Raw genomic sequence first — 14,132 nt, forward strand, 5'->3', positions numbered from 1 at the left:
GATTGGTGGCTCTTTCCGAAACCTAGGTATTCCCTGCCTTACCCCCTGGTAAACATTACCATCGTTCTCCACTAATAAACAAACGTTGTTTTTATAAAAACAACAATAAAGGGATAAAGCCAGACCATTTTGCAGCAACAAAATACTACGGTATCCCGAACAAACAAGCCACACTGTTCTATTAATAGACAAGGCACGGTCGACGAAGGGGTTTTTGTTGTAACAGACAAAACCAACATACATGGTTATGCTACTTCGTTCAGGCTGAACGAAAGCATAACAAGTGGAGAAAAATGTAAATGTTTATAAGTGCGGTTGTAAGATTTAGAAGACTTTTCAAGAGAATTTTAGTTTTATTTAGTTCTTTGGTTCCTCTTCTATTGAGCTTACGATCTCGTCACTTGGGTAAAAAAATGTTTTTTGTCATAGAAGTTATTTTTAAATAACTTCTGGGGAGAATATCCCAGACAAAAACAAGGGAACTGATGAGGATTGGTGGCTCTTTCCGAAACCTAGGTATTCCCTGCCTTACCCCCTGGTAAACATTACCATCGTTCTCCACTAATAAACAAACGTTGTTTTTATAAAAACAACAATAAAGGGATAAAGCCAGACCATTTTGCAGCAACAAAATACTACGGTATCCCGAACAAACAAGCCACACTGTTCTATTAATAGACAAGGCACGGTCGACGAAGGGGTTTTTGTTGTAACAGACAAAACCAACTTACATGGTTATGCTACTTCGTTCAGGCTGAACGAAAGCATAACAAGTGGAGAAAGATGTAAATGTTTATAAGTGCGGTTGTAAGATTTAGAAGACTTTCCAAGAGAATTTTAGTTTTATTTAATTCTTTGGTTCCTCTTCTATTGAGCTTACGATCTCGTCACTTGGGTAAAAAAATGTTTTTGTCATAGAAGTTATTTTTAAAATAACTTCTGGGGAGAATATCCCAGACAAAAACAAGGGAACTGATGAGGATTGGTGGCTCTTTCCGAAACCTAGGTATTCCCTGCCTTACCCCCTGGTAAACATTACCATCGTTCTCCACTAATAAACAAACGTTGTTTTTATAAAAACAACAATAAAGGGATAAAGCCAGACCATTTTGCAGCAACAAAATACTACGGTATCCCGAACAAACAAGCCACACTGTTCTATTATTATTATTATTATTATTATTATTATTATTATTATTATTATTATTATTATTATTATTATTATTATTATTATTATTATTATTATTATTATTATTATTATTATTATTATTATTATTATTATTATTATTATTATTATTATTATTATTATTATTATTATTATTATTATCATTATCATTATTATTATTATTATTATTATTATTATTATTATTATTATTATTATTATTATTATTATTATTATTATTATTATTATTATTATTATTATTATTATTATTATTATTATTAGTATTATTATTATTATTATATTATTATTATTATTATTATTATTATTATTATTATTATTATTATTATTATTATTATTATTATTATTATTATTATTATTATTATTATTATTATTATTATTATTATTATTATTATTATTATTATTATTATTACTATTATTATTATTTTAATTTTTATTATTATTATTAATGATGTTGCTATTGATCAGCACAGCGTTCTGTATTTCGGTTAGGATTCTGCTATGTAAGTTAACTTTTCTATAGATTTTGTAGTTTCCATTGGTATAGTACTGTGATAATGGTTGGTATTTAGATTTCTTTGTGTTGACTATGTTGCTGTCTAGTGGAACTGCAAAATCTATTATTTTTGCTGTGTGTGCTGCCTCGTCTATGATTATCATATCTGATTTGATATGGTTATATTTGTTGGATTATTCAGCAGTATTGATCTATCCCAGTATATGGTATAGTTGTCGGTTTCTAGTATAGACTTCGGATGGTATTTGTAGTTGTATATAGTGCGTTCATTGATCTTTAATGATTTGATTATATTTATGTAGATTATTTTTCCAATAATGATGAATATTGGCGGTAGGTCTTTCTGTGTAGTTTTTTTAGGTTTAATGGTGTAAGGTTGTCGTCGGATCTTACTATTGCGTTGTAAAGTGCGGATGTTGTTGCTTTCGTCGTGAAATAGTTCGTTAATGAATTTATTTGTTTATAATGTAGGTTTTGGATATTAAGAAGTCCTCTTTCATCCATCTTTCTTGGAATATATAATCTTTCCAATCAAGATTTAGGGTGTTGTTGTTTATATCTGGTCAATTTTTTTTTCTAACAGTCCTATACTAGGTCGGTTAGGTCTGCGGGGGTCTATGATATTATTCCGAAGGTGTATGTTAAGAAAGGTATTGAGTAGGCGCTTATTACCTTTATGAGGTCCTTACCATGGGCGGTATGATCGATAGTAATATTTTGTCGGATACCAAGATATTTGTAGTGCTCCCCTTTTAGAAGCGGATTTACTTGTTGACCAGTCGATGTGCTAAAGGTTTCTCCTGTATTGTATTTACCTTTGGTTATGTTTGGCATTTTGATGTCTTTGGAGAAGATTTGCAGGATTTTAGCAATTGGTTCAGGTTGGATTTTGTTCCAGCGTATAATTCAAGATCATTCATGTAAACGCAGTGTGATATTCTGAAGTTTTCAAATGTTCTAAGTCTATAGCCATAATGGCTTTGTTTGAGGAGTGTAGAGAGAGGGTTGAGTGCTATGCAGAAGAGCAGTGGGCTTAGAGAATCGCCCTGGTATATCCCCCTTGCGATCTTGATTGGGTTTGATGTTAAATTGTCGGATCCATTTCGAACATGTTTTCCATCTTGTTGCTAATGATGTCGGTTAATTGATTTTCGGGCACATTCGCACTTTTGGACGTTAATTTGCATCCCGGCATTCTGCAATCTAGAAAAAAAAAATTCTATTGTAATTAAATGCTCGAGGAAGCTTCGTCCGAGTACAATAATGCCATCTAGATATACGAATACTAGGGGGTGGGGATCTGGATTATCTACTCGAGCTTCCGCTGAAAGTTGCCGGAACCGAATGAAGGCCAAAAGGCTTAAATATCCAGTGAAATAGTCCCCGTCCGGGTACAGTGAACGCTGTGCAGGGCCTCGAAGCTTTATCCAGTGGGATCTGCCAATACCCATTCTTCAAATCCAGCGTCAAAATTAATCTTGCCTCCCTCAGTTGATCTAATGTAGCATTTATCAAGGGCAAAGGGTATGTATCCTGTTCACTGGCTTCGTTTAATTGCGGATAATCACGCCATCCTCCCTATTTCTTCCGAGGCAGAACAATCGGGACGCTGCAAGGGTTGTTCGACGGTTCTGCTTTATATTGCGACGGTAAGTTATCAACTTCCCGGGATTTCTGGGCATGTACCGCTGTTTGATAGGTGTATGGTGCTTGATATTGATCATGTGCTTGGCAACCGTACCTAGTCCTCCAGTCGAGCGAGAATCTCTCCGTATGTCGTTAAATCATAACATATAACTCAGCCTTCTGGTCGGTTGTAAAAAAATCGCGAGACGTTATCGCGTGTGCATTTGCGACACCAGGCTATGTCCTGGTTCGTGGTACCATTTCTCCATCCAAGCTCAATTTGCAATTTCGTTCGACCAGGAAATCCTTTCCCAAAATTAAATATTCGGCTTGTGTTGGGACTACAGTGACAAACAGTTTGGTTATTCTTCCTATGTATAATATATTTAAACAAAAACCAGACTTGCAATTCGTCACCTTCTGGTCCGCCATCTGGACTGTTTATGTCGTTCTGCCGGGTAATATCCCTTTCCAATGTAACGGATAGAAGCCCCCATATCAGTTAGAGCTTTTTCGGTGATTCTTTCTACGAAAACGGGGATGAAATACCTGCAGACTCGTTTGTGGGATAAGGAGTACAACCGCAGTCCCTTGAGAAAACGTTGTCTGTACTACAACGGGAGCAGAATAGGACTGCCGATTCTCGACACTGCCTGAATAGGGGACATCTACGGCCTTCAGCATATGGGACGTGGGGACTCCCCAACGGGCCTCATCTCGTTTAATCAGCTCATAATCATTCGTTAGGCTTATCAATTCGACCAATATTTTGAAGTCGTGTCGGCGCACGTAATGTCTGTACTCTGTTCTAAGGTCTTCATAAATGCGATCGAGATGATTCATCACTTTCAACTCGGGATGGCGTCTTGCAGTTGTGAGCATGGTTAAGATGTAATCCTTGACCCTTTCTTTGTTCGAAGATTATAAAATTTGTATTCGATTTGGCTTAAATAACGTTTGGCTAGGAAGAACTTTAAAGCTTCGGTGCGGAAATCAATCCAGCTTTTGGTCGGCCAAATGAATTTCAATATTTATTATAATACTCACGTGTCTACAGTACGAATAATATGTGAGGAATCTTGATTGGATATGGTATTTTTATTAGCTGTTTTGATGGTTTTGACTCGTTGGCAATCGGATGTCGTTCCGATGGTAATCGATCTATTTGCCGCAGATTCGTCGGTGTTCGGATGCTTTCGGCTCAGGGAAGGTCAAGGTATGGTTCGGCTCTATACCCTTCGATGGCTGTCGATTCAGCAGTAGTCGGATATGTGACTTGGCCCTGTATCAATAGGGGAACATTTTTTTTTTTTGTCATAGAATGAATGAAAAATGACATATCCTTTTGGGCTTGAGAAATATTTTTGAATTGTTTCAATCATAAAAGTCGCAGACGTTTATTTTCTAAAGATATACATTCAGTACAAAATGATATACCTGCACGTAATTGTGGATAAAAAAGTTACATTTTGTCCACAGACCTTTCGAGGAAGTTTTAAGACTTGCCATTTTAGTGGATTCGTATATTTTTTTATATAGCTTTACGTATTCCTATAGCCCCCTTATAATTGTACATACCCATATTTGGTATTTTGACGATTTAAGCCACACTTTCTAACACAGTAGCTTTAAATCTGGTATTTAGAGTTCAGAACGAGTTCCACCTCCTCTGACAAAATGGATCTACGTTTTCCTTTGGTCCCATATGCAAATGTAATTCCCAATATTCCGTATTTTGAATCGTTTAGTCCCATTTTCTAAGGGAATTCTTTAAAATTCAGTATTTGGATCTCGTTAGGGTGTATTACTTCTCTATCAGAACAATTTCAATATGGGTCAACGTTGTACTATGGCCTCCATCCTTACTTTCCAAATGGTTGAGGGTATGAAAATCTCTGCCTGATCGATTAACATAGCATGGGGAGTATATACATTTTGTCATTTCGTTTGTAACACCTCGAAATATAAATGTTAGACCTCACAAAGTATATATATTCTTGAAAAAAATGGTATGTCGATTTAGCGATGTCCGTTCATCTGCCCGTCTGTCCCTAACGGTCCGTAACCATATGGGAAATATGTCACCCAATTTTATATAATGTCTAAAGTTAACTAAAATAGCTAAATGCGACTCTTGAAAATTTTGATCACAACAATACCCAAACCTGGAACGGAGAGCATCACAATAGCTACATGGTATGGAGCAATGTGATGGAACAGACGGTCGATTCCATTGCTGAAATAGAAGCACTTACGTGAAAGGAAACGCTCAGTTAAAACGGTGAAAAACATTGAGAGGACCAACGGAAATAAAATGTATAAAATAGATACCTCAATCTTCGACCACAAAGTAAGCAAGCAAGTTGTTAAATAAACTCAAACAACAACAGCACAGAAAAGCGGAGTGGCAAAAATGTTGCTATGCAACTAAAAAAATTTAATTAAAATTGTAAAAGGTATTATTTAACTTAAAAATTTTATATATCGATAGTCAAATGGCGCTCAAAGTAATCTAGCCAAGTTCTATCAAATCGAGAGCAATTTGTATTTGGAAGGAAGATCTTTTAGAATACCATAATTTAATTATGCCTGTTTGCGTCACATGCAATATAATTGGAAATGAATTGTCTGTCGAACTAGTTCAGGGCGATGACCGGTAGATTGTCAGATGCTTGAAGAAGGGGGATAAACAAGTAAAGTGCTAATTTGTACAAATTTTCTGTAGTTTTAATCAATTGTACACCTTATAAACAATATATAGATGCTGATGAGGAGACTCCTAAACATATCACAGTGTAACTGAAGAAACTTGAACTAGAAACACAATGTTGTCTCTTCCGTAATACCAAAGGAACACTTTTTATTTACATTTCCTTAATTGTTGACCTTAATGTAAATAAAATAAAGCATACATGCGTTTCCAAGTAATTGGATTCGGCAATATTTTTGTGATCTTTATTTGTGATCGCCACAAGCAATAAATACTCTTAATGTATTCCAAGGTTTCTACTTGGTATCTTTTAACAACCATTATTAGCTACATTATATAAAATAAATTAACATTCGATAGAAACTATTCTAAAGTCATATATTATTTTATAATTAATATCTTAGCAGTAATAATGGTTAAACTATGATATTTCCATTTAGGTAATTGCACCCATGACATCAAACAACCAATTGAAGTCTAAATCTCTCCTTCAGCGATGACTAGGTGATGGCTTGGATATTTTTTAAACCTTGACATATGTGCGGCTTAAATGCGTCGTTTAATCATACCAATTTTGGAACGTTCACCACGGCCTCTGAACAAAACCGGAGGTTTCAGACGGAATTTACAAATCTTCCCTATGTCCATTGATAAAACAACCCTTGGCCGGGGTTTCATTTTCTTCCTTTGTCTTATGTTTCACTTTCTTAGCGCTGTTCTAGGTATCGGGGCATTTCTTCTAAATTACACCTATAATTTTTCTTATAAAATAGTTGAGGATTTTCTTTGCTGAAAAGTTTCACTTTCTTAGCGCTGTTCTAGGTATCGGGGCATTTCTTCTAAATTACACCTATAATTTTTCTTATAAAATAGTTGAGGATTTTCTTTGCTGAAAAGTCGTGATTTAACTTCTTATTATAGAACGTGTAAGCTTCTTCAGTATATTTGTTCAGCTCTAGTGTCTTGCCGTCATTGTACAATATAAATTTACTGAAAAACGTTAGTAAGGAGGAGCAAATACAGGATCCGTATGTTCCTGCGTATAAAATTTAAAGAAATCTTCATACTTTTCTTTCTTGGCACGTTTGGTGGGTGGATTTCACAACCTTCTTCGGTTTTACCTGGGAATAGAACTTTTTTCTTTCGGATTTTTCTTTTTTTCACAGTAGCAAATCTTCATCATCGCCATCGTTTGCGCCAACCACCGGACCGGTGGTAGTTGCCATCGTTTCGTAATCTCTGATGTCCATTCCATGTTGGCAGTGCAATATTTTTCTTTCAGTCTGTACTATGTGTTCTTCGGCTCGCGGAACATCTCACTCGTCCCTAAGCCAATAAGTTTCTTTAGATTTATTTCTTCATCTTCTACTTTATAGCTAACTTTTTATATAATTTGTGTTGTTGCAAAATGATCAGGCTTAATCCTATTATAGTCATTTTTGTAACAACAACATTTGTTAATTAGTAGAGAACGATGGTAATGTAAGTAAAAAATAAAAGTAAAGTAAAAATAATAGTTGGGTAGAATATCCCAGACAAAAAAAAGAGAACTGATGAGGATTGGTGGCTCTTTCCGAAACCTAGGTATACCCTGTCTTACCCCTTGGTAAACATTACCATCATTCTCCACTAATAAAGAAACGTTGTTTTTATAAAAACAACAATAATGGCATTAAGCCTACTGTTCTGCAAAAACAAAATACTGTGGTATCCCGAACCCCCATGCCAACATTTTCTATTTTTTATATATTTCCAAATAGAACTTTTTCGCGAGATGACTATCTGCTGGAAATTTTACAAAATATTTTAGATATCGTAATCTTGTTTCGATATATTCTTCTCACTATTTCCCGAATTTTTAAAAATAGTATTACCTCTCTCTTCTTTCAACTTACCCAAGGCCCAACTCAGGTTATTGACCAGACCATGTATTGTAGTTTTCGATCGGAGGATTATGTCACTAGCTTTTCACCTTTCTGTTGAACTTTAGCTTTTAGAAAAATCTTCTTTTACTAGCCGCAAGCCCCTTTGGGGATAAATAGAACCTTCTTCACCACCCCATAATATCCTTTTGTAAAAACTGGAATCACAAACAAGTGAAACAAATCGGCTAAGCAGTTCTCAATTGATGAGTTACTATACATTTTTTGCAATTTAAATATTCATATGTGTTCTATACATATATATAACTTGAATACATAAACAAATTGTCCCCCTTTGCCCACTATAGGCATTTTAAATTCTTATTGTTACGTAACGTTCTCGCAATACTTTTTACATGCTAAGTGTAAGATTTTGTTCATATATCGTGAGGTGTTGTTAAAAAGGCAATTAAAAAAATATAAACGTACTAAATATTGTACTTACTTGTTACAAGGTAGTACACAAATACCACAACATTTTTCCATTCCACTTAAATTTTTTTCTGCTTCTCTCATATCGGCATTTATTTGGTCCATTCCCTCTTCAATTCTATCCAGTTGTTCTAAAATCAAAAACATATATACATAAAGTATATTAAATTAATATAAAATTCGGGTTTGAAAAAATGTTAATTTAAATATATATCATTTAATGCGTTTTATTAAAAAAAGTTAGACTAAGTTACTCGGCCATCTCCAAAATACCTAAATAGCTATCGGAAATTATTCTGATTTGGTTGAAAATTGGTGTCGAAGCCTTGAAAATATGGCAACCAGAAGGAACGGTTTAGTGACCGCTTTGGATCGAGATAAGCTGAACATGAAATACACACAATTTTTTTTGAAAATCGGTTTTATAAAAATACGATAAGTACTATGTTTTGTATTTAGAGAAGGTTTGTTGTTTACAATTTAAATTATGTTGGGATAATCCTGTATATACCTTGTACAAATTAGTACCGGTATATTGAACTCACGTCAAAACTCGACAAAAAAAAAGCTTGAAAGGGTGAATTAAAAATAAAATTATTGCCATACTATTTACTCAGTTCAAGAATACTTGATACTTGAATATACTCCTATCGTTTGGATGCTAGAGATAACCGTTAGGTTTAAACTATCTTCATTGATGAGGTGGACAAAACCAATACCTCGGACTATTCCCGAAATTAGGAATTTAAAACTATCTCAAAATATCAATTTAGAGGTTCTTACGTTAGTAATGCATCTAATCGGACGGTGCCATTGTAAGTGTTTTAGTAAAGACAGCAAGATGGGAAAGGTTTGGAGTCGAAATGTTCTACTCATTGGAAGCCATAAATACTATATAAAAGTTGATTCATTTTGGAAAGCTATCTGGAAACTTCAATAAATAAAATCGACTGGTATCAATTTATAGCACGTTCGTCCTTTATAATGAAGCCAATCATTTTTGAGTTACATATGGGTCTTTCAAACTTAAACAATCAAAAATAATCATTACAAACTACAAGGACGGATCAGCAAGGCAGAAATTTTCTTCCTGTTGTTTGTAATCGCAGTGGGACGCTTTTTACGAACGAACATTTTGAGAAATGCGTCCAGAAAGTCGGTTAACTAAAAGCTAACTAGACAAGTTTGATGCGTCAGTTCTGGATCAATACTAACGTTAACTTAGGCTGTGAGAAATTTTGACCCTTGTCATCTTCCTCCACCATGGAAAGCCGGTATATTACATTTGTTTTTCCATTTGCAACACATAAATAAATATTTCCACAAAATATTTATTCATAATCAAAATAAAATTCCAAGTCGATTCAACGATGTCCGTCTGTTGCAATCTCACTACAGTCCACTTTATTTGACGTATAACTTCAACATCTTACACAAAAGTTTGTGTTGTCTTGCGATGATTTTAGTGGATTTTTCCAAGGAATTGTTGCAAATTTAGTATGAGGAATTTTTAAGAGTTCTACCTCCGGTGGCAGAACTATTTATGCATAGGTCCACTGTTTCCTATATCGCTCATATAACAGGTCCTTTGGATATTAGGTATTTTAGGCTTTTTCAATGGAATTGTTAGTCGTAGGAGTTTTGATCTGAAAGATATCTGACATATGCTTTTGACTTAATATGTGTACTTTTTCTTTATAATTGTAGAAGTATATCTAAGCAAATATACAAGATATTTTGGTTTTTGAAAAATAATTGTTTCAATTATAATTAGTTAGAAATATCGTTTTTTTTCTCTAAATATGTAATGTATTGTCGCCAAAAAGTAAAAAAAGTGCCACAGCCCGATACAAAATTTATGGGGAAAATAACATTTTTGGCTTCAACTGACGGCATGCTTTGCTTGAATTGTATTACCATGGAGAACGAATACAGTGGCTATGGAGGGTGTGTCAAAACTGGCAATTTTCAATAATCGTCATGGAATTCACGATATACGACAATGCGGTTCGATCACATAAGAAAAATAGCACAATTACCTATATAAAAACCTTAAATTCGATCGGGGCAAACCATCCACAATTATACAAAAAAAAATATTTTTTTTTAGATAAAAGTACTTGGATTCAAATATGTTCCATTTTAATTTGCAAAAACCAGTGAAAAGTTTTAAAATACAGTAATGTGTGTGGAATTGTTATAAGGGAAGCTCAACAATTTTGTACTACATGAATTGTTATATATTGCGAGTATTAAGTACCAAATTTTAGCTTCATATGGAAATCGTCTACCATTATGGACAATGTTTGTACAGCGAGAAGAGAATCCGAAAGAAAATGTGGCCTAAATCGTAAAATTTCGAATAACTACAGCTACCGTTATATGAAGGTACGACGTGGACCTAAGTCTAACGTGGAAATAATAAATAAATAAAAGAAATAAATCATATAGTAGACTTATGTAGTGTAAGTCTAATATATGATTTATTTCCTTTACACAGCATCTCCTGATATTTGTTATATCATCTTATTTAATTACATTTTTCAACCTCAATTACTAGTATTATAAAGTTTTAGCAACATTTATGTAATTTTCAATTCTTTTAAAGGGTGATGCATGCTGTAAAGTATTTAGTTTTGTATTCTCGTATCAGGGTAAAATCCCTGAGTGTGCGGCTTCCGCTGAAATCCCAATAAAGGCGCAATATATGCGTTAATCCCTGAACCTCCATACTACATTCCGAGGGCGATTGGAATATATCCTCCTCGTTTAGGTAGAATATTACTGCAAAACATTCGTCCTTGTGCACGTTTTTGTTACAATTTTTACTGAATACACTGTAATTTGACATTTAAAGTTTTCTGTATTGTGAAATCTATGACGGCTATCATAGTTTACTATAGGTTCCCTATTACAACATAGCCTCTATTTACAACTTCGCTTAGATTTTAAGATTAAGATTTTTATGTCTACTCAAATGTGAAATTGTGTGTTTCTGTTTCCCAGAGGATATAACTACACCTTTATGAGTTTAGTACTTCGTTTATCATAGTCTGAAATTTATCATTATTGGTTCCAATGAATGGAAATTTTCCATACAAAAATAATAAAATAATATTGTATTTTCTTGGTTGAGGATCTAAGTCAGACATGCCATTGTATTGTGCACTAATATAATTTTCAATTTTTTTTAAATCAGAATTAAAAAAATGCTATTTAGAATTCTAAAAAATTACAACAAAAAATGTTTTTTCGATTTACCAAAAATCCTTATATTTCTCCAAATAATGAAGTATCTATATGCATAAACGGTTGGGCCGATTTCACTAAAATTTTCTGTTAGTTATTGATAATTGGAAAGGTTTTCACGAGTGAAATTGTTGGGAGAAGCTTCCAAGGTTTTTTTTCGCCTTTTTTGTATATTGGTCTGGCCCATCTTAACGGGGTTTTACTTTTTAACTTCATCGACAATATGAAAATAAAATGACGTTATACATACACAAATATACATCAAATTTTCCACTAAGTATTATCAACTTTTCCATTCAAAAAGCCTTTTCTGAACAATTCTACACAAAATTCCATATAAAAAACCGCATTCCATATTTCTAATTTTGCGAATTTTTTGGAGGTCTTCCTCCAAATTTTCATTCGTAAAAACTTCTTTACTGCTATTACAAGCAACCCAAAGGAACTTTAAGTGAATTCGGTCCAGCCGATCTCAATAGATGAGATACTATACATTTTTACACCATTTTTATATGTATAAGATTTGAAATCTAGCCATTCTCAACTGATTAAACTATCAACGAACAGCATTTGATGTTTATAAATATATAGCTTACTTCAACCTGCCAGTATCTTAATGTACCGTATCGAACCGATATTTAATCCCTTTTACTACAATATTATTTACAATCTCATTCAAGTGTTGACTTCCGTCTATCGGTAATTCGCATATCCATTCTGTCTTCAAAAAATTGTTTAAGTCTAGACAAAGCATATGACCTATTCTGATCCGTTACTTCCACCCATTTCTGCAAGATAACATATTTCATTCCATTTTTAAGAACTCGAAATATTCATAGGAGGCCCTAAAGAGTATATAAATTCCTGATCAAATTGAAAATCAAAGCCAGCGATTTCCGAATCTCAGTCTGTTAAAATCACGATAGAATCCACATTATTTAATATAGAGATTTGAAATTTGGCACAAAGGTTTATATTATATGCAGGATTAACGGTATTGAATATTGGTACATGTTCAGGTATAGCCCCCATACAACGGTACCTCAAGATATTCTGCATTTGGAAGGTATCGGCCACAATTTCCAACCAAAGCAGCTGAAACTTTACCTTTGGGGTTCTTGGGAGGTCTGTTCTCTCCCTTCAAAAAATATTTAATGTAAGTGTACATACTAATTGTTATTGCCCCATATAACGGTACCAACCGATTTTCGGCATTTAGAAGATTTCTGGCGCAATTTCCAGCAAGATTAGATTAAATTTGACAATTAGTGTTCTCCATATAACAGTTGTTGGAAATCTTCCCAACCCCATCGATGATGACATCGACATGAACATTAACATCGATGAATAACAATCGACGAGGTTCCATCACCATCAAAGAAGAAAGGCTTCACTTCTTCTTGAAGTTTTTTTGAAGTGGATGGACTGATCAATTTATGAATTTTATTTAAAAAAAATACCAATTGATTTGACCGAAAGAATCAACATTCAATTGAAAATATATATTTATAGTGTTTGTGTAGACAATAAACAGTAAGTATTGACAGAATGCATGTTGTGTTTGTTGTAGTTGCAAAAATAATGTTGTTATTCGTCTTTGTTCAAGAATACATTTCGGTTCAAAACCTACTCTGTAGACTTTGAATCATTACAAGTCCATACAACGGTATTGGAACTTATACCTGGTCCTTCGAGTTCAAAAAAAAAAAAAAGGAATCGGCTAATGCTAACAAAATTACAAAAAAAATTAATTCCGCTCGAATGAGGCAGCTTTTGTGATGTTTGTCGTAAGCACTAATACATTCAGCAACTCAACACTGTCATTTCCAAAAAGGGAAATAATTTGTGTGATTTGAGATGAAAAAGTGATATTTGTTTGTATTAATTGTATATTAACACTATCAAATAAAGCAGATACAATATCTCCATTATATAGCACCACAATCACTTTTATATTCTCCTTAATTTTTTTAGCATTACTTCACTTTGTTTTATGTTACATTTGTCGCATTCGTTATTTGTAATAAACACATGTTTGACCGTCTGTTGTGTTTACCATACCGACTATCGACCAGGTGCTGCGTCAAAACGGTTGTGCAGTTACTCGGTAACATAACACAAGTTTCTGACGTAACGTATAAAAAATAATAATACTCATAAATAATTTTTGAATAAAAATAAATCATTAGATGACAAAAGTTAATTAAAACAAAGGAAACATAAAATAAATTAAAAACATTTTTTAAAAAAGTTTAAAAAATTAAACAAAACAAAAAATAAGTGATAAAATAAAGTGGTAATTTTAATAAATATATTTTCCTATATATAAATTAATCAAAATGAATGGATTAAACTTTATTCATTGAGTATGAGTTAAAAACTGAACTTACAATAATGCTGTTACTTAAAACTAAGCCACCACATTATGCTGCGACGCTATCGCTCTGCCAACGTTGCCATTGCATTTCTTGCTGACACAGTGGCCCGTGTAGAATA

At 33.5% G+C, this 14,132-nt stretch overlaps 1 protein-coding gene across 1 annotated transcript in view; it reads right to left on the reverse strand.

Moving 5' to 3' along the window:
* The window catches only part of LOC101898901 (synaptosomal-associated protein 25), a 750,023-nt gene that overhangs the window by 232,304 nt on the left and 503,587 nt on the right, over positions 1 to 14,132 (reverse strand). The window contains exon 5 of the mRNA XM_059126630.1: positions 8,401 to 8,518. Within this exon, the coding sequence (XP_058982613.1) occupies positions 8,401 to 8,518 (118 nt within the window). The remainder of the gene's footprint in view (positions 1 to 8,400; positions 8,519 to 14,132) is intronic.

The sequence above is a fragment of the Musca domestica genome, unplaced genomic scaffold (assembly GCF_030504385.1).
Source record: "Musca domestica strain aabys unplaced genomic scaffold, Musca_domestica.polishedcontigs.V.1.1 4, whole genome shotgun sequence".
In the NCBI taxonomy this organism is placed as follows: domain Eukaryota; kingdom Metazoa; phylum Arthropoda; class Insecta; order Diptera; family Muscidae; genus Musca; species Musca domestica.